Here is a 21873-nt window from a genome sequence, read left to right on the forward strand (position 1 = left end):
CATAAGTATGGCATTATCAATCCTCAGGCATTGTGTCACTCGTATGGCAGTGTCACAGTGTAGGCTCTGTGTACGGCCTCCTCAAGTCAAGTGAAAAATAACTACTGTCTGTTTAACTGAAGCCAATAGTTTAAAGGAGGATGTCCTCACATGTCTTGTTATCTGATTAATCAGAGGGAAGCTCCAGGGCTACTGTGTGAGAACGCTGACTAAATCCTTAATAGGGGAGCTCAATTCACCACCATTCATTGAGTCACTTCTAACGTTTCTGTATCATATCTATTTGAAATGTTACGGTTGGAAAATCTCCACAATTTGGCACCTAATTACCATTGAAGAATTTTGATTTGTTATTTATTTAACCTTTATTTAACTAGGCAAGTCAGTTAAGAACAAATTCTTATTTACAATGACGGCCTACCAAAAGGCAAAAGGCCTCGGGCGGGGATGGGGGCTGGGAGCTGGGATTAAAAATACAATTTAGGACAAAACACACATCACGACAAGAGAGACACCACAACACCATATAAATAGACACCTAAGACGACAACATAGGGTATCTAGTTGTGACAGCTCATGATAGGTATTTTTCATTGGATTTTTTGTTTGTTATCGCTGCCATGTCAAACTGAAATGCCATTAATATGGTAATGGTAACTCACGGGACACCGCAAGAAACACCTGTTCAGTTCAAGGGGACTATGGCTGACCATGTAAAGCAACACATTTCACTGCACCTAGCCGGTGTGTGACAATAAACATGTATTTTTTTATTTTCTATTTTGTGCCACATCTTTAAATATACCAAATTTGTGTACAACACAGTAACAATTTCCACTAAACTACATATTTACTTTCAACAGAAATGCCATGGTATAGTGCCCTCACCCATGGCTAAAACAGAAATGTGATCATATGATGGAGTTAAAAGAGTGATCAATAGAGACAACCTTGATGCCCTCAATCACACAAAATATACAAAAAAATAAGAACCCATGAATTAACTTAATTGTTAACAAACTATGCAATACTAAATAAAGTGTTACTTGATGGACTTGATGTGACCAAATGTAAAGCATTTAACGTGATGATATTGGGGCCTTTGATCTACATCAGAGAAGAAGGCTACATTGCTCATGAAATTGGAAACAACAGGAAATCACGTACTTCCTTCCAATGTGTGAATTGAGACAATAAACATAAAGAAAAGCTCAAACGTGAACATGTACAGTATGTAAGATATGATGGGCATGGTGAGGGTTAATAATGGAACAAAAACAGGAAATTGGTGTCTGTGCTTTCTAATACAGGAGTCTTCAATAAAGGGTTATAATAAGGATTTGGTCACTAGTTCTCGTGTTGATTCAATCATGGCAGTTGTTTTCTTTAAGGTTCATTAATCAGAACCTCAAATAGAAGTTAGATAAAGCATCAGAGGTTTCTTTCTTTATATAAATATAAAATCCTTACACCACTTTAAAGTTCATGTTAACCTCTTTTACAAGTATAAATGACAATTTAACTAGAAAATTGTTAAAATTTAGCCGCCTATCTCCTTGTAATGAATGCACCTGCAATAGAAAGCAATCATACTGACTCCAGTGCATGCCACAGCTCCATGTAGCCTAACTCACACACAGATCCTCAGTCATGGGCCGGCAGCATAAAGTGAGTCCTGTCTCTTTGCAAAATAAATATTTTGTACTCATTTGGACGGGACCATGTCCTTTATGACTGGTTCTCTGTTCAGGTAGGTGGCCCAGTAGACCAGGTTGAAACCACCAAAGAGCACGGGGAACATAATCCGGGACATACGGTCGATTTTGCTGACGCTGTTGAAGGTCTTCTTGTTCTGCTCTGGCTTGACCTCTGGCTTGGCCTTGTTGGGGTCAGAGGTGGCGCTCTTGGAGATGGTGGGCAGACCACTTTGGTCCTTGGTGACGTTTGGGGCATAGTTTGCCACAGCAACGGCATAGGCGTTGTTCTTCTTCATGGCGGACGCCTCCTTCTTCTGCTGAGGAGAGAAATAAAATACACATTAGAGACTTTGGGGATGTTTGCAAGAAAATGAGAGGCACTAAAAGCAGGAGATGATACTCTGAGACAGTGTTATGACGGCTTCCTGATCCTTCAAGTGTTTGATTGTTACTAGATCATGGTGATGGTTTTCTCAGTACCTCTCACCTCAACAAGGTGTCAGACAGAGACTGGAGATCAAAAGTACAACACTCCACGTCTACTTGACTTGAGAGGCAATACCTCACAATGGGATTTTAATGTCACTCTGAGACACTGTAATAATTAGTCATATATGAAAATGGAGCACATCTGTTGTACAGTAAGTAGCCTATAGCTACTTCACAGTAATTATGATTCTGCCTTATTAACCATCAAAAAGTGTCTAATCTGTTAAATTGCCTGTTAAACCTTATGGGTTTCATCTGAATATCAATTTGGATTGAAATGTACAGTACCTTTGAGGTCCTCAAGGAGTGTGAATCTCTTTGAAGTCTCTCATGGCCATTTTAATTGGCTCCACTTGTCAAATATGTATTATGGCAGGATATATGTATGGCTACAACCAGCACAGATAATAATAGTTATTCTGAAGTAAAAACACAGCCATCACTTTCAATGTCACACCCATTTCTCTGAGTATGTGAGCTGTGGATAGAAAGTGTAATTATCAGATAGGCTGGGAAAAGAATGAGCTGAAATCAGAACTACTTACGGAATGTGATTGTTGCTGTCACATAATTATCTGGCTTAACTTGTCACGCCCTGACCTGAGATATCTGTTTTCTTTATATTTTGTTTAGGTCAGGGTGTGACTAGGGTGGGTATGCTAGTTTTGTATTGTCTAGGGTTTTTGTATGTCTAGGGTTTTGTAGGTCTAGGGGTTTTTGTAATTCTATGTTGGCCTGATATGGTTCCCAATCAGAGACAGCTGTTTATCGTTGTCTCTGATTGGGGATCATATTTAGGTAGCCATTTCCCTTTGGTGTTTGTGGGATCTTGTGTAGTTGCCTGTCAGCACTCGTTTGTATAGCGTCACGGTTCGTTTTGTTATTTTGTTAGTTTGTTCAGTGTTCATTCTTTAAATAAATAAGAATGTACGCATACCACGCTGCGCCTTGGTCCGATCCTTCTAACGAATGTGACTTAACTGTATCAACTATCTCCTCCTTGAGAGATCACAGATCCTTTCTGCCTTTCTCCTCTGTGTTTGAAGCACACACATGCAGTTCCCCATCTCCTTTTATCTTCCATTTCTTTCGTCCCTTTCTTTCGTCCCTCCCTCTTTTAATAAAATACCGCTTTAGATTCAATATCTCAACATGGATATTCAACGAGGTGAACACTTCTGAGTACTAGACAGCTTGCTTTGAGTTTAATTAATCTATTTCTATGCTTCATCTTTGTGCATTTCCTTTACATTTAATCTGTACATTAACTGAATGTATGATATTGTTCAAATTGTCATTTGTCTTAACAGCTGTTGTTCACTTGTTTTACACATGCCTCTTGTCACATCACCAAATGGAAACTGCGGTTAGTGAATTTCAGTAGAGTGATAAAGATGCAGTGTTCTTAACTCAAATGCAGGATTGCATGTGACACTCAATTTAATGAACAGCTCCAAGCACAATACGTCAGTGGTCAGTGTGGTTGCCATAGTTACCTTGACGTTCACCACACTTTTGCCATCCCAGGCCCAGCCTCTTTTGGTGAAGTAGTTGACGGTAGCAAACTCGATGAGGGCAGAGAACACGAAGGCGTAGCACACGGCAATGAACCAATCCATGGCCGTGGCGTAGGCCACCTTCGGCAGAGAGTTACGGGCACTGATACTGAGAGTCGTCATAGTGAGCACAGTGGTCACACCTGTGTCATTACAGGACAAGAAAACCAAAAGACAACAGTTCTTAGAAAATGTAGATCACAAGCTGATCAAAAATGTTGATAGTAAATTAATTTAAATCATTCACAATAGTGATTCCATCTACGGTAAGAGAAGAGTACTGTAGTACTTGTTTTTCTATTGTGTAAAAGACAATGGTATTTCCATCCACATTGAAAAAGCTTCTTGTGGATGATTCTGTGGTATTTTCAGAAATAATGAAATTAAATGCATTTAGATTACTGCATTGCAGGAGAAGGAGAAAGAACAAACAAACCTGGAAAACCTTTGCAGCAGACACACGCATATAATTAAACAGGGAGTTGTCCGTCATTTCCTCCTTCAAACCTCTATGACTAAGATGACACTGAAAGTGAAAGAATGGGGGTATTTGTTTCCCACATGGCTGCTGACGGATACGTTTTTTTTTGCTCTTTTTTCATTCCATTTGAGGGAACATGAAACTACATCAAACAACATCAAGCAGGCTAACGGGGTAAAATAACAATCCCCCGATTGCGAGGATCAAACAGCCAGTGGGGATGTGTTTCAGAGGCTGGAAGTGGTACCTGCATTAATAATTTAACCAGGACAATACCACAGTCCGACATCATAAAACAGAGACAACAGGGAACAAGTTCTAAAAGAAACACTTTACTTTAGATGGCCTTTGCGTTAAGCCCTATCTAGCCATTCCCAACACCTAAATGACATGATACATGACATAATGTTATCTATTAGCATACTGATGGTAGACCTAGGGATCAATCTATAGTGCTAAAGGGCCACGTTACAGCGTGATTGAAATGTTAAGGTCTTTTCCGATTGATCCGACATACTCAGTGTTTACCGTTAATGCAATCTCAGCGAACACGGTAACATTGCCTTTGGATTTAAAATGCGCTGTAGCGCGGATCTTTAGCACTACTATCACGACTCCCGCCGAAGTTGGCTCCCCCGCCTGTTCGGGTGGTGCTCAGCGGTCGTCGTCACCGGCCTATTAGCCGCCACTGATCCCTTTTTCTTTTCGGTTAGTTTTGTCTCATTTGTTACACCTGTTCATATTTTGTGTGTGCTGGATTTGCTTCCCTATTTAGCGTGTGGAACCCGCCCCTTTGTTGTGCAGGATTATTTTGATGTTCACGTTGTGTCGTTGGTGTTGTTTGTGCTCTGGACCGTGTTGCCTGTTGCCCGGTCTCCCTACGGCCCTGCAGACTACAGAGGCTCTGTTTCCCCATGTATTCTGGCACTACGGGGTGCCTGAGGACATCGTCTCTGATCGGGGTCCCAAGTTCATGTCCAGAGTTTGGAGGGCGTTTATGGAGAGGCTGGGGGTCTCGGTCAGGTGGACCTTGGGTTTCTACCCCGAGAGTAATGGGCAGGTGGAGCGAGTAAACCAGGATGTGGGCAAGTTTCTGCGGTCGTATTGCCGGGACCGGCCAGGGGAGTGGGCGAGGTATGTTCCTTGGGCAGAGCTCGCTCAGAACTCCCTTCGCCACTCCTCGACTAACATTTCTCCCTTCCAGTGTGTTTGGGCTACCAGCCGGTCCTGGCCCCATGGCATCAGAACCAGACCGAAGCTCCTGCGGTGGAGGAATGGGTGCAGCGCTCAAAGGACACCTGGAAAGCCATCCAGGAATCGTTGAGACTGGCTGGGGAGCGGCAGAAGAAGAGCGCTGATCAGCACCGCAGTGAGGCCCCCGTGTTCGCACCGGGGGACCGGGTCTGGCTCTCGACCCGAAACCTGTCCCTCCGCCTGCCCTGCCGGAAGCTGGGGCCGCAGTGTGTGGGGACATTTAAAGTCCTGAGGAGGATAAACGGGGTGTGTTATAGGGTACAACTTCCTACTTATTATCGTATTAACCCCTCGTTTCATGCGTTTCTCCTCAGGCCGGTGGTGGCTGGTCCCCTACAAGAAGGTGAGGTGCCTGGGGTCCCTCCGCCCCCTCTGGACATCGGGGGGTCCCTGGCGTACACAGTACGGACCATTCTGGACTCGAGACGCCGGGTGAGGGGCCTACAGTACCTCGTGGACTGGGAGGGGTACGGTCCGGAGGAGAGGTGCTGGGTTCCAGTGGGGGACATGTTGGACCCTTCACCCCTGAGAGACTTCCACCGCCTCCACCCGGATCGCCCGGCGAGGCCGGTGGCGGCGCGCTGCGGATGCCGCGCGTCAGGGGGGGGGGGGGGGGGGGGTACTGTCACGACTCCCGCTGAAGTTTTCTCCCCCGCCTGTTCGGGTGGTGCCACCGGCCTACTAGCCGCCACCGATTTTCGGTTAGTTTTGTCTCATTTGTTACACCTGTTCCTATTTTGTGTGTGCTTGATTTGCTTCCCTATTTCCGCCCCTTTGTGTTGCGGGATTATTTTGATGTTCACGTTGTGTCGTTGGTGTTGTTTGTGCTCTGGACCGTGTTACCTGTTGTTTTGGGTTGGTCAGTGTTTTGCGCCCTGCGTGTTGGGCATTTACTTTTGGTGCCTCATTAAAGTGCATCTTTCCCCTGGACCTCTCTGCGCCTGATTCCTCTCTACACACCTAGCCAGCCGTGACAACTACGGATTGAATCGAGCCCTTCCTGTTACAGTGTATTTGTGAGATATTTGACAGGAGAAAGTCAAACAACATTTGTAGGAAATTGTTTTGTTTTAGCCACAATTGTTTATGTAATTCATTCCTAGCTACCACAGGAGGAGACAAGTGTGCCTTTATAGCATATTCATTACAACTTCATGACACCTGTTCATTCTTTCGATGTAGAATGGGAAGGGAGAGAAGGAAGATGTGTACCAAATCACAATGAAGAGAACGAGAAATCAGCCACAGTTCTTTGGCCCCTCAGAAATGTCTGGATTTACCAGTGAGTATCTGAATATGAAATCTTTAATAACCTTGCACGAATAGATAGACTGTCTCAATGAATGACTCACGAGGATTACCACTGAACATGTTCAGAATAGTAATCAATGTGTTCAATGCACTGGAAAACTGAGGGAGAATTGTGAACAAGTTAAAAGAATAGACTGAAAGTCCTGCAGGTGTTGAATGTGTATGGTGAGTTGACCCCAAAATGTCAACAATAAGAAAAGACCAAGCTCATAATATAAAAGTATTCAAAGGAAAACAAATCTGTTCCATTAATGGGTAGACTATCTCTTAAAATTGCAGAAACGTATAGAAACTATTCTACAATCATTTAAACCAAAATCAAAGCATATAAAGAGAAAATGGTTCAAGTTGTTTTTATATGGGGGCTGTTTAGTTGCAACCAAGGTCATTTAGAATAAGTGATCCTTAATACACCTGTGGTCTGTGTTTACATAATTAGCCCTGATTATATGAGAGGAATCTACATTATGGAGCAGACAGAGATAGTGTATAGAAGCCCCTCGTTAGAGACCTCGGGCCTCAGGTCCAAATGGGATATACTGTATGGATCTAGGCTTTTTTTTAAACTTTGCGGTAGACTGGGCTTCTTGTAATAAGCATGCTGAGGGCTCGTCAGTGTGACCTCTTGGTTTGTTCCCCTCGTCTGTGATGCCCTGGTAGTGTTTTAATCCCAGCCCCCATCCCTGCAGGATACCTTTTTCCTTTTGGTAGGCCGTCATTGTAAATAATAATTTGTTCTTAACTAACTTGCCTAGTTAAATAAAGGTTAAATAAAAAATAAATACATAAACAATTACCCTGTCAGATTTAACACCCTTAATTACGAGAGACTAGTTCAGTCTGAGCTTTTACACTTCATGGGGCTCTCTGTACAGTATGTGCATCATGTGACTACAAATCAAAGAAAAATGTTGGCTCTGATCTAAGAACAGGTGTTTAACCTGACTGTAGAGTAACAGGTGTTTAACCTGACTGTAGAGTAACAGGTGTTTGACCTGACTGTAGAGTAGCAGGTGTTTGACCTGACTGTAGAGTAGCAGGTGTTTGACCTGACTGTAGATTAACAGGTGTTTAACCTGACTGTAGATTAACAGGTGTTTAACCTGACTGTAGAGTAACAGGTGTTTAACCTGACTGTAGAGTAACAGGTGTTTGACCTGACTGTAGAGTAACAGGTGTTTGACCTGACTGTAGAGTAACAGGTGTTTAACCTGACTGTAGAGTAACAGGTGTTTAACCTGACTGTAGAGTAACAGGTGTTTAACCTGACTGTAGAGTAACAGGTGTTTAACCTGACTGTAGAGTAACAGGTGTTTAACCTGACTGTAGAGTAACAGGTGTTTGACCTGACTGTAGAGTAACAGGTGTTTAACCTGACTGTAGAGTAACAGGTGTTTAACCTGACTGTAGAGTAACAGGTGTTTAACCTGACTGTAGAGTAACAGGTGTTTAACCTGACTGTAGAGTAACAGGTGTTTGACCTGACTGTAGAGTAACAGGTGTTTGACCTGACTGTAGAGTAACAGGTGTTTGACCTGACTGTAGAGTAACAGGTGTTTGACCTGACTGTAGAGTAACAGGTGTTTGACCTGACTGTAGATTAACAGGTAGGTTTTTGACCTGACTGTAGAGTAACAGGTAGGTTTTTGACCTGACTGTAGATTACCGGTAGGTTTTTGACCTGACCATCTAACAAGCGTTTGAAAAATGGAACATAGGATGTGTTTGACTTAACCATCAATGTGTTTGACCTGACCGTTGATGAGCACTCGTTACCTAACCACTAAAGAGCAGAGACTACAGTGGATATGTTTTACTTGACTACATAGGAAAACATATTCTGCCTGACTGAAGACAAAATCTTGTGGCAGTAATTGCTATCTGCTATGAGTAAACAATTGTGTTTGAAAGCGATGATTTGAAGTGCTCACCAAAGACAGTTCTGGCGGGTACAGACTCTCGGTTGAGCCAGAAGGAGACCTGGGAGAGGATGACGGTCATGATGCAGGGCAGGTAGGTCTGGATCACAAAGTAGCCAATCTTCCTCTTCAGGTGGAAGTGGGCCGTCATGACAGTGTATTCACCTGCAGAGAGGGAATGAGTAGAAAATATACAGATGAGAATGTGCGTGATAAAATTATATTTTTTACACAAGTGGTTAAAGAGATTGTTGTCTCTGCTTGGTGTCTCTGCTCAGATCCAGTAGTGGCTACTGGTCTAGACTAGGGTTGAATGGTGGGAACCCGGTTACCGAGATTTACCATGATTTACTGCTCAAAACCACTCCCTTTTCCCATGATAAATAACTGCGAGAAACCGGTAAATTATTTATATGAACAGCATGATGTGAAATGGAACTGTTAAATTATATGCAAGGTCTTCTCTACAACCTCCGCATGATGAATCATCAACGCTCAGGGTGGGGACAGACAGCCCATCTCAGATTGAAGGGCAGTTCACAATGCACGTATCTCTATTATCTCATCATGGTTACTTTTTTTCTTGTGACAGGTAGGACAACATTTTCTGCAGCATAGTCTATAATATACAGAACAAATGCACATATATTTGACCCATCTCCATCTGGCTTTCAGTGGTCACCTTGTTTTTTAATTGTAAAGATGTTTGTTTTTTATTGCAGCTGAATAGTTTTAAAATAGACTATTAATCGAATATCATTGCTTTAAATCAGTGCACGCGTGAGCACTCTCTCGCAGTCTTTCTCTCGCTCCATCAAATCCATTCAAATTGCATCACAGATAATCCTGTTCTAGATTGATATACTGTACAGTGCATTCGGAAACTATTCAGACCCCTTGACTTTTCCACATTTGTTACTTTACATAGCTTTATTCTAAAATAGATTAAATTACAAGTATTCCTCCATAATCTACACAAAATACCCCATAATGCCAAAGTGAAAACAGGTTCTTAGAAAGATGAATAGAAATTTATGAATAATACAAAACAGAAATACCTTATTTACAATGCAGTATTAGCCTTATATTTATATAATGTCACAGGAAGGCCACAACCACCTGGGCACTGCCTGTTCACCCTGCTATCATACAGAAGACAATATCAGTACAGGTGCATCAAAGCTGGGACCGAGAGACTGAAAAACAGCTTCTATCTAAATGGCCATCACTAGCACATTAGAGGCTGCTGCCCTATATACATAGACTTGAAATCACTGGCCACTTTAATAATGGAACACTAGTCACTTTAAAAATGTTTACATATTTTACCTTACTCATCTCATATATATATATATATATATATGTAATCTATCCTATTCTACTGTATCTTAGTCTGTGCTGATCTGACATTTCTCCTTCAAATATTTATATGTTCTTAATTCCATTCCTTTACTTTAGATTGTGTGTATTGTTAGATATTACTTAGATATCACTGCACTGTTGGAGCTAGAAACACAAGCATTTCGCTACACCCGCAATAAACACATGTGACACATTTGATTTGATATATGTGTCAGACTACGAATTGTACAAATAGGCCCTATTAGATTTCGAAATTCAAATCAAATTCGATATCCTATATTTGGCCCCATGTGCTCCACCAGAATCCCATGTTCTCCTCTACTTTATCATGGTTTAACATACAGTATAATACAATACAGTACAGTAATACAGTTCACACTCAAAAAGATTAGCCTACTGGAGCTAGTTTAATTTATTTACCCAGGAGAGCATATAGTTAGCTACATCTATGAGCTTTTATGTTTTTCTGTCATACTTAATGTTCAGTAGCCTATGTCATACAGTACCAGTCAAAGGTTTGGACACACTTACTCATTCAAGGGAGATCATCCGTTCACCTACTCTGCGTCTCACAAAGACACTGGTCTAATGTCCATTGCTCGTGTTTCTTGGCCCAAGCAAGTCTCTTCTTATTAGTGTCCTTTAGTAGTGGTTTCTTTGCTGCAATTTGACCATGAAGGCCTGATTCACGCAGTCTCCTCTGAACAGTTGATGTTGAGATGTGTCTGTTACTTGAACTCCGAAGCATTTATTTGGACTGCAATTTCTGAGACTGGTAACTCTAATGAACTTTATCCTCTGCATCTTCCTTTCCTGTGGTGGTCCTCATGAGAGGCAGTTTCCTCATAGCGCTTGATGGTTTTTGTGACTGCACTTGAAGAAACTTTCAAAGTACTTGAAATTTTCCGCATTGACTGACCTTCATGGAATGTTGTTTCTCTTTGCTTATTTGAGCTGTTCTTGCCATAATATGGACTTGGTATTTTACCAAATAGGGCTATCTTCTGTGTACCAACCCTACCTTGACACAACATAACTGATTGGCTCAAACTCATTAGGAAATGAATTCCACAAATGAACTTTTAACAAGGCACACCTGTTAATTGAAACGCATTCCAGGTGACTACCTCATGAAGCTGGTTGAGAGAATGCCAAGAGTGTGCAAAGCTGTGCAAAGCTGTCATCAAGCCAAAGGGTGGCTACTTTGAAGAATCTCAAATACAAAATATATTTTGATTTGTTAAACACTTTTTTGCTTACTACATGATTCCATATGCGTTATTTCATAGTTTTTTGACTGGTTCTGTATATATATTGGATAACGACACAATAATTTGGGATTTTTTTGGGCTTGGGCTCATTAAAGGTCTTTAAAGTAGGGCTCATTAAATGTCTTTAATATATAGCTCATCAGGCTCAGGTAGCATCAGGCTTGAATTTTTGATCAAAGCTCTAATCAAATCCAAACATAAGCCTATTAATATGCTTTATAATGCTTTTGAATGACACTTTCGGTTTTGGCGGGAAATACCGGGTTACCCGGGAGAACAGTGATTCATTCTCAGGATGGAACATTTGTAAAATACAGGGAAAATATAACTCGAAAACTCACACTCACTGCTAAGAGTCAAAATACTATTACTAGTGAGTGTGGTTTTTCATTTTCCAGTTGATTTGCCTTTCCAACCCTTCACCCAAAGAGTTTTGTTTAAAGAATATTTGATTTGAGAATGCTAAATCTCGATCATTCTGGTCTAGACTTACCAGTACTTGATTTAATGGTCTCTGTCCCCACAGTTTGTCCCTGAAGGCGATACTGGTTCAGTCTGGATCCATCTGGTGCTACCTCCACTGACGCTGATGCGTTTCGGGTCCAAATGTACGTCACCTCGGCCATTGTGTAGGCATCTGCAGACAATAAATGTCCATTCAGTTCACACTACATAACAAGGGACAGATAGTGATTATGAGGGCCTCTAAAGAAGGAGAGGTGAATAGAATAACTCCCCATCTACAAAGAATAGTAGGCTTTCAACTATGTCATTATGCACAGCCATGTGCTCAGCACAACATGGGGTATACTTTACATCTGATCCTGTTGACGCAAATATAATAATTAACATCTGTTAGTGTGAAATTTGAAAATTACATTTCACATAGAAAGGAGAGAAATTCAATCACAATGAAATGCAAAACAGCCAATATTTTCTGATAGAAGATCGATAGAACTTGGCAGATAGGTCTTTGTAGAGAGGCACATGATATTGCTGTTTATGAAAATCCAGATATAATGAATCGTTCCCTTAATCCTGGCAAAGAGAAGGTCTGGACCACATTTTCAGCCATTTAAAGGTCAGACTTTTCTTGACCTTTTCTTGTACAGCAACAACCTGCAGTAGCTTTTTATAGTGGAACTTGACTCGTGAACTCAGAATGAATCCAATTAACCTGCCAAAACTAGACGTTTCAGTCTCACAGGCAACCAGTTAAACATAGCTACAACCAGATAAACATAGCTACAACCAGTTAAACATAGCTACAACCAGTTAAACATAGCTACAACCAGTTAAACATAGCAACAACCAGTTAAACATAGCAACAACCAGTTAAACATAGCAACAACCAGTTAAACATAGCAACAACCAGTTAAACATAGCTACAACCAGTTAAACATAGCAACAACCAGTTAAACATAGCAACAACCAGTTAAACATAGCAACAACCAGTTAAACATAGCAACAACCAGTTAAACATAGCAACAACCAGTTAAACATAGCTACAACCAGTTAACATAGCTACAACCAGTTAACATAGCTACAACCAGTTAACATAGCTACAACCAGTTAACATAGCTACAACCAGTTAACATAGCTACAGCCAGCTAAATATAGCTACAACCAGTTAACATAGCTACAACCAGTTAAACATAACTACAACCAGCTAAACATAGCTACAACCAGCTAAACATAGCTACAACCAGTTAATATTGCTACAACCAGCTAAACATAGCTACAACCAGCTAAACATAGCTACAACCAGCTAAACATAGCTACAACCAGCTTAACATAGCTACAACCAGTTAACATAGCTACAACCAGTTAACATAACTACAACCAGTTAACATAGCTACAACCAGTTAACATAGCTACAACCAGTTAACATAGCTACAACCAGTTAACATAGCTACAACCAGTTAGCATAGCTACAACCATCAAAACATAGCTACAACCAGCTAAACATAGCTACAACCAGCTAAACATAGCTACAACCAGTTAGCATAACTACAACCATCTAAAGATAGATACAACCAGTTAACATAGCTACAAACAGCTAAACATAGCTACAACCAGCTAAACATAGCTACAACCAGCTAAACATAGCTACAACCAGCTAAACATAGCTACAGCAAGAAAAAAAATTATGCCGCTAGCTCAATCGGTTCTTTACAGAGTAAAATAAAAGCAAAAATGGGGAGATAAGCTTACAGCTGCCAAACTTCAGTGGACAGGAGTGGGAATCCATGGGGAAATCTTCGAGGTGCATGGGACATTCTGCCTGGACCGTTAACCTGAGTAAATATACAACGACACAAGAGTTTACATCACACCAGAATCTCACAGCTATTCTCACAGTGTTGTTGTTTTATTATGCAACCTTGTTTTCTTTGAATGGCCTCATCACTCCTTGTTTTCAGGCCATGCTGAGACCATGTATTGTACATGTGGTTTTCATAGGGTGACTCTGCCTGCCTGTACAAAAGCAAGTAGATCTCGATGCTGGCGTGGGCTGCTGCACTGACATCACCTTGTCTGAGACCTGAGGACAGCTCTGTTAGCTCTCTAATGAAACTAAGGATACCTCATGGTGTACAGCAGTGTTCCATCCTCCATGATCCGGAGCAGTTTGTTGGGCATGGTCATGTTGTGAGCCACAGATTTCTTCCCGTTGTGGAAAAAGGTGTCGGGCGTCCAGATCTTACTGGCCATCAGGTTGTTCAGCCGCAGGATGTTCATGGGCCCGTTGAACTTCAGCCGTTCGTCAATCCAGCTCTGACGGAAGAACACGTCCACAGTGTACTCCTGACACAGAGAAGAGGAAAAAAGACCGTAGCACAGGTTGGGGTTTTGGTAATGCCCCCCCCCCCCCCCCCTTCCATCACAATATGTAATGAAGAGACTGGAATGGCAGAGGGTGTTATTAAAACATATTTAAACCTACAGCTGCATGTGTTTTGAATAATTAGAATGAAATCCACTTTTATCACCTGGTCAGGCAAATTAAATAGTTTTATAGTCTAGAGATTTCTAGTACAATAGTAATAATGGTTAGTTGTGTCTCACACACACAGAGACAGAGAGACAGAGAAACACCACTATCAGAAAAACACTATCAAAGCAGTGACGGCCCAATAGTGAAATTTTCCACCTTGAGTTAAAAAGATCCTCTGAATTAATTATACATGTGTCATTTCTTCTTCTTTTTTAAGGCGCTGGCTCGGTGGCGACCATTTCCCCTCTTCTTTATGGTTTATATTTGAGAGCAGGCTGAAATGAAGGGCTGAGAATGGAGGGCCAAGAGGGTGAGGGAGGAAACTGAGAAAAGCTTTTAAAGTCCCAGAAGGTACGAAACTGGAGCTTGGAGAACAAGGCCAAAGGAAAGGATGAGACAAAGAGAAAGAAAACATAAAATAATGAGGGACTGATACAAGGAGAGAGTGAAGACTGTGAAAATGATGAGTCTGGTGGTAGTGTGGGGGGGGGGGGGGTCTAGCAGGATGCTATCTAAGAAAATGATTTACCCATTATAGTGCACCTGGGTTTCCAATGGCAACAAAGACAGACAAAGACAGAAGCAGTAGTGATGCTACCCCAAAATCACATGAAATGTTGATGGAACAACCTCAATTTAAAGGGTTAGTCCCTGTCTTACATAAAATGTACGTGAAATATATTACATACAGTTGAAGTCGGAAGTTTACATACACTTAGGTTGGAGTCATTAAAACTCGTTTTTCAACCACTCCACAAATTTCTTATTAACAAACTATAATGTTGGCAAGTTGGTTAGGACATCTACTTTGTACATGACACAATTGTTTGCAGACAGATTATTTCACATATAATTCACTGTATCACAATTCCAGTGGGTCAGACGTTTACACACACTAAGTTGACTGTGCCTTTAAACAGCTTGAAAATTACAGAAAATGATGGCATGGCTTTAGAAGCTTCTGATAGGCTAATTGACATCATTTGAGTCAATTGGAGGTGTACCTGTGGATGTATTTCAAGGCCTACCTTCAAATTCAGTGCCTCTTTGCTTGACATCATGGGAAAATCAAAAGAAATCAGCCAAGACCTCAGAAAAATAATTGTAGACCTCCACAAGTCTGGTTCATCCTTGGGAGCAATTTCCAAACGCCTGAAGGTACCACGTTCATCTGTACAAACAATAGTACGCAAGCATAAACACCATGGGACCGCGCAACCGTCATACCGCTCAGGAAGGAGAAAGGGTTCTGTCTCCTAGAGATGAACATACTTTGGTACGAAAAGTGCAAATCAACCCCAGAACAACAGCAAAGGACCTTGTGAAGATGCTGGGGAAAACAGGTACAAAAGTATCTATATCCACAGTAAAACGAGTTCTATACCGACAGTACCTGAAAGGCCGCTCAGCAAGGAAGAAGCCACTGCTCCAAAACCACCATTAAAAAGCCAGACTACGGTTTGCAACTGCACATGGGGACAAAGATTGTACTTTTTGGAGAAATGTCCTCTGGTCTGATAAAACAAAAATAGAACTGTTTGGCCATAATGACCATCATTATGTTTGGAGGGAAAAGGGGGAGGCTTGCAAGCCGAAGAACACCATCCCAACCATGAAGCGCAGGGGTGGCGGCATCATGTTGTGGGGGTGCTTTGCTGCAGGAGGGACTGGTGCACTTCACAAAATAGATGGCATCATGAGGTAGAAAAATGATGTGGATATATTGAAGCAACATCTCAAGACATCAGTCAGGAAGTTAAAGCTTGGTCGCAAATGGGTCTTCCAAATGGACAATGACCCCAACCATACTTACAAAGTTGTGGCAAAATGGCTTAAGAACAACAAGGTCAAGGTATTGGAGTGGCCGTCACAATGCCCTGACCTCCATCCTATAGAACATTTGTGGGCATAACTGAAAAAGCATGTGTGAGCAAGGAGGCCTACAAACCTGACTCAGTTACACCAGCTCTGTCAGGAAGAATGGGCCAAAATTCACACAACTTATTGTGGGAAGCTTGTGGAAGGTTACCCGAAACGTCTGACCCAAGGTAAACAATTTAAAGGCAATGCTACCAAATACTAATTGAGTGTATGTAAACTTCTGACCCACTGGGAATGTGATGAAAGAAATAAAAGCTGAAATAAATAATTCTCTCTACTATTATTCTGACATTTCACATTCTTAAAATAAAGTGGTGATCCTAACTAACCTAAGACAGGGAATTTTTACTAGGATTAAATGTCAGGAATTGTGAAAAGCTGAGTTTAAATGTAATTGGCCAAGGTGTATGTAAACTTCTGACTTCAACTGTATATCAATATACAGTATATTGTTAAACATAAGCTTATATCAAAACAATTAAATAAATAATGAAATACTGTGTTCATAAATAAAACAAGCTGAATGTATTTTACTAAAGGCTGTGTCACAGTAGTTCATATGTATAATACCTAGTATAACACTTACCATGTCTGTGTCTGACACTGGACCGAAACTTGTGACATAAATATCCGTCTTCACCTCCGTCACCCGATCTGTAAAATATACACAGATTTAATCTTGTTTGATTTTTTTTTTTTCCACTAAATTGCAACAACCCTTTTGAATATTTCATTCATGTTTTATATGCATCTTTGTAGGTATATCTACTCATACATTAACAAGGCATCCACTCGCAAATCCCAGAAATTTTATGTTTCTGAGAACTGTGACGTACATCTGGAAAGAGATGTTGTTGAGAACAATCCAGTCACTGAAAGCCATGATTTCACATTAATTTTAGATGACTGCTGTCATGGCAACGCTTTATCCACGATGCCACATTTACAGTACATGCGTCCTCTTTCCTCAGACTCCCCCATGGATGGTGCCAAGGGAACACACACTCCTGTTAAATCTGAGTGAGAAATCACACTCCCTCTCCTCACTGCCCTTCAGACATTTTAGGAGTATCTCAATTGGCTAAAGTGGCCTCCTTTCCTGGTGTCCAACTCTCCATTCACTAGGAATGAATCTGACCTCTACTGCCTGACACTAATGCTTTTGTCATCTTTATAAATATCAGTAAACGCAATAGTGGGAGCTACATATTGATGGTGGGTAGGGTGAATTAATGCACTCCTATATAATCTAAAAGCAATAGCCCAGAAAAGGCTCACTCCGGCTGACACTTGATACCTAGTGAAAAACACAATTTAAATATAATCTGTTACTAACATCATCAATAGACACTTATAGAAACGCAAGTGTCCACGAAAACTCAGGCCATTACACACATTCACAAACACAGCCACACTCACAAAGAATATGGGGAAGGAACAGCAAACAACTGCCAAAAGGAAAAATGTTCAAGCAGCACCCCAGTGATGAGTCACACTGAGTAGATGTGGAGTAAAAGTGCTACTGAGTTCTTGACAGGCCATAGTTAGGCTACACCACCATCCACACTATTACTGAGCTTGACAGTAGTCCTATTTAGTATAGCCCCCTCAACATTCCAGTCTTATATTGCCATTCTCTATGAAGAACATTGACTGTTACTCCTAATTAAGCTGAAAAATGCATGCCATCAACCACTAGCTAACTAGTTGGAGATGGGAATGACTTGTGGCTATACAACTTTTGAGTGTTAGTATATCAGTTTCAAATCAAGCTTTCTATAGGGCCCTATTCAATCTAAACCAAAATCCGTAGGTTTCTCCAGTGAGGGAAAAAAATTATACCAGGATGCTGTTTGGATTACACAGTATTATCATATGAAATCATGTTTCAGTTTACACTTGTGAATGTGTGGACAGGGTGTAACATCAGTGGAGCCCTATGTTACCTCAACCAGTGTTTTGAATCCCATTATAACTTTGTTTTTTGTATTCTTTGTAATCTCAATGCCCCAGAATTAATGCCTTTTTTCTGTCTGTTATGAAGTCATTTACTGAGCTTGTAAAATTTCTTCTTAATTAAGAATTGATGTCAAGAGTAAAAAACAAACAGAAGCAATGTATTTCGAATTACACTAAATTGTCTACAACTACCAGCCTTGATTTAAGCTAACTCCAAAACTGGGACCTAAACTGATTCTAAAAACTCTCTGTGAAAAAAGAGAACACTTTCCATAAATAAATCAGTACTTTCCCAGTACACATCTGGTGAATCTGTCTTCAATCAGATTCCCATTAGACCAAATAACTCTACTGCCTAACTCTAATGCTTCTATCACCTTTAAATAATATCTACAACTAGATAAACATCAACATAAATCATAGCACCTTGTGGGCTATTTCAAGGATCCATGAAAAGTTAAAACAGCATTAAGTTAAATCCTCATTAAACAAGCCAAGGAAGCATATTCAGCCACACCAACGCCTTCAGTGTAGGCTGTACTGGGAACAGTGATAGGCTACAGTATAACCATCATCGGTCATCTTTAACGGACCAGATATTATAAATGACACCACTCACACCTAGGGATATACTTCGGCTGGCGCAAGTTCCAAACACGTTAGTTTGCCATTTAAACATGTAAGAACTGGCGATCTGGCATTTTCCACCCCATGCGCCAGGTTCAGCAATTTGCCTGTCTAGGATCAGGTCACTTGCACTGAGGTGGGAGGGGTGGAAATATTTGAGGTGTGTCCTTGAAAACATGCGTAAAAGTGACAATTTCATGCAGAGCAGGTCTTAGCGGTAATAAGAGTGAAGATGTGCCCATTCCCTCAGTGATGGCTGTTTTTTTTTGTCCTGCCCAATACGTTCGCCAAGTAGCCAAGCCTATCAATCAGGGGCACAAATTTGGTTTTAGAAGTGGGGGGACATAATTATTATTATTAGAAAATTATAATTTGTTACTTCTGGATGGGTATTTTCAGTAAAGCCTAGTGACTGTCATCATGTCAATCACATTTGTACATTAGGTATTTTTTATTTATTTTATTTAACAGAACTCCCTTGATGTGACTAAGACTATAGACTTAGCTGTGTACACCTTGTCCAGTGTCTATACTGCTCATCAGAACTGGAAAAAAGGGAACCTCTCCTGGGAGCCATTGAGGTACACACTGACTGAGTGTACAAAACACCTAATAGCTCTTATCTCTTCTGTTTACCAGATAATACAGTATGTCTGTAAAGTTGTCCTGGTGATAAGGGGGGTGCACATGCAAGCTCAAACGTATTCTGACATGCCAGACAAGTTATATGTTTGTGTATATATATATATATATATATATATACAGTATATAAACAAGCTTGAAAAAAGAAAATGTTTAATCTCAAAGTAATGTAAAACTTTGAATAAATATATCCTGGAGTGCTATTGGGTAGGCAGGCTTTTGTTCCAGCCCTATTCGAACACACCTGATTCTACTAATCAAGGTCCTGCTGAGCAGATGATAAGCAGAATCAGGAGTGTAAGAGCAGGGTTGGAGTAAAACCCTGCACACCCAGTATCTCTCCAGGAAGATGGTTGGCCAGCCCTGTTCCAAAGTTGATTGAGATTTAAAACCACTTTAAAAAACGCTTCATTTCAATTGCTTTGATACGGTAAGTATGACATGTTAGCTGCTCACCTCCAAGTCCAGGTCGTAATCGGTTGTCATAGCCATCCAGAAGGCGGTCCAAGATCCGGGTGAACAGAGTGATGTTGTTTTTGAAGGCCTCTGAAGCATATGCAGACGATTCCACTATTGATCTAAGTAGGAGAAACATCAATTATCGTGAGAGATGTGTGGGGAAAATTAATTGAAGTAACAAATATGTAATTCAGTCAACCTCTCTGCCAACTTCCTCTTAATAAGATCACTGTGTGTGTTATTTAATTCATGTTGCTCAGTTTGTTTCGTACAAAGACAACCATCCTCACTCATTAGTTCATTATGGAATAGACAGTTCCACTTCGCCAAAGAAAGTTCTGAGCATTTCCGAAGAGAAACTGGAAGATACCAAGGAAATGTGCGTCAATCAAATTATCACATCACTGAGTTTTCCCCCCATTCAGATTAATACCAATCTTCTAACTCCCTGGAGCTGTGCGTAATCTTTACCCTTTCATTTACACGTCACCGCGCAATTGGTGTTTCAGCTCTCCACACAAATTGTGCCATCGTGTTATCACGCTTTTTTTGTGTGCAAAATAGCATTTTCACGGCAATAACAGCTATATTCCAATCTAAGAACCATTTAGATCGGCGAAAAGCTATCGAGGCGATATAGAACGCGCAGACAAATGTGCAACAGTGTTCTTAATACGCACAATCACTGTGTATTGTTTTTTTCTACTGATTTCTATACTGTATATATATATATTTGATAATACAACGAAACTTACCTTGACTGCCACAGTACCATCAACGAGAAGAACACCGCTAGATAATGAGATAAATCCCATCGCTCTCTCATTGCTGAAATCCAAACCTACAGAATCGGATGCCCAATTAAAGGTAATATTCAGAGCACGAAATTCCATTCATGAAGACATTCGATTCAAATGCTGTGCAGTGCCATTTATTCTGAATTATTGCCTTTTGTTAACAAATTCATGTAAACGATTTATATAAACATTTTTCTCTATCCAAAATCTAAAGTAATCGTGCGCTTTATAGCCTACATGCATACTTCATATTTGATGGCAACATGCAAATAAAAATGATTTCAACCACTTCATAAAAAAACAATAGGCCTATACATTTTTAAAAAACTTGTTGAAGTTATTGAAAACTCCATTATTATTTGCTGGAATGAGGAGCAACTAGATTTTTGGAAACGTTTTGGAAATCTCCAAACCTTCAAGGAAAGTGTCGCTTTGGTCGCAGCAAAACAATAAGGCGGGTTGACAACAAGGCAACCTGACTAGTGCGATTGATCTCCTTGTGATTTTCTTCTGACAACCCAGATGTAAAGTTGCGCACAAAAGCGCTGGGCATCAACTAAATTACACAACAGGGATGTGGGAATACATCCGGAGTGGGTGTAAAGATGATAAGGACGAGTTTGACAATATTTAAAACCCTGGGAATCCAAAACACCGATTGTAGATACTGTCCACCCGTATACAAGTGCCGTGGTTCCCGGATAAATTCGTTTTTGGCTCCCGCCTATAACCTGTAACCATGCACACGCGCGCCCAACTCCGTGTGTCTCGAAAGTCTGATGAAGACGAGCAAAACAGATGTACTAGGTCCTATTTATAGCTTCCACGCATTGACCGCCAGAATAAATCCCAGATTTGATATCAAATTAAATGGATGAAAGTTCTGTAAAAGCTGCTTTCTCTGCAACCAAAATCGCATCACTACCCGTGTAGAAACTAGAACTGGTTTTATTAAGTGGAGCTGGAAAGATGCGAAGATGTCATGGGCGGCACTTTTGATGCGCTCACATGCGGCGTCACTTACCTCAGAAATGTATACTGTATGTCCTATATGCAGTAAACCTGCGAAATCTGGCCTTGTCTTTTAGATTTGCAACACGTTGTTAGAGTTCAGTTTATTTTCAAGACGACATTATAGTCACCATGCAATAGCGATTAAATGTGTGCTTT

At 40.8% G+C, this 21873-nt stretch overlaps 1 protein-coding gene across 3 annotated transcripts; it reads right to left on the minus strand.

Moving 5' to 3' along the window:
* Window positions 1-745: 745 nt before the first annotated feature.
* LOC139383319 (gamma-aminobutyric acid type A receptor subunit alpha2a) lies at window positions 746-21624 on the minus strand. 3 transcript variants are annotated; one of them, XM_071127808.1, is made up of 10 exons: window positions 21117-21624; window positions 20662-20747; window positions 19904-20025; window positions 16806-16873; window positions 13928-14148; window positions 13555-13637; window positions 11834-11977; window positions 8720-8872; window positions 3683-3885; window positions 746-2011 (listed from the first exon to the last, which is right to left on the minus strand). In XM_071127808.1, exons 2-10 carry the CDS (start codon window positions 20730-20732, stop codon window positions 1706-1708), a joined length of 1371 nt encoding a protein of 456 aa, XP_070983909.1. In that variant the 5' UTR covers window positions 20733-20747; window positions 21117-21624; the 3' UTR covers window positions 746-1705. The 3 variants fall into 3 exon arrangements, with proteins under 3 accessions (XP_070983909.1, XP_070983908.1, XP_070983907.1); XM_071127807.1 differs by having other exon boundaries at window positions 746-2014; XM_071127806.1 differs by lacking the exon at window positions 21117-21624 and having other exon boundaries at window positions 746-2014; window positions 20662-20789.
* Window positions 21625-21873: the final 249 nt, after the last annotated feature.

This window comes from Oncorhynchus clarkii, chromosome 25 (assembly GCF_045791955.1).
Source record: "Oncorhynchus clarkii lewisi isolate Uvic-CL-2024 chromosome 25, UVic_Ocla_1.0, whole genome shotgun sequence".
Lineage (NCBI taxonomy): Eukaryota > Metazoa > Chordata > Actinopteri > Salmoniformes > Salmonidae > Oncorhynchus > Oncorhynchus clarkii.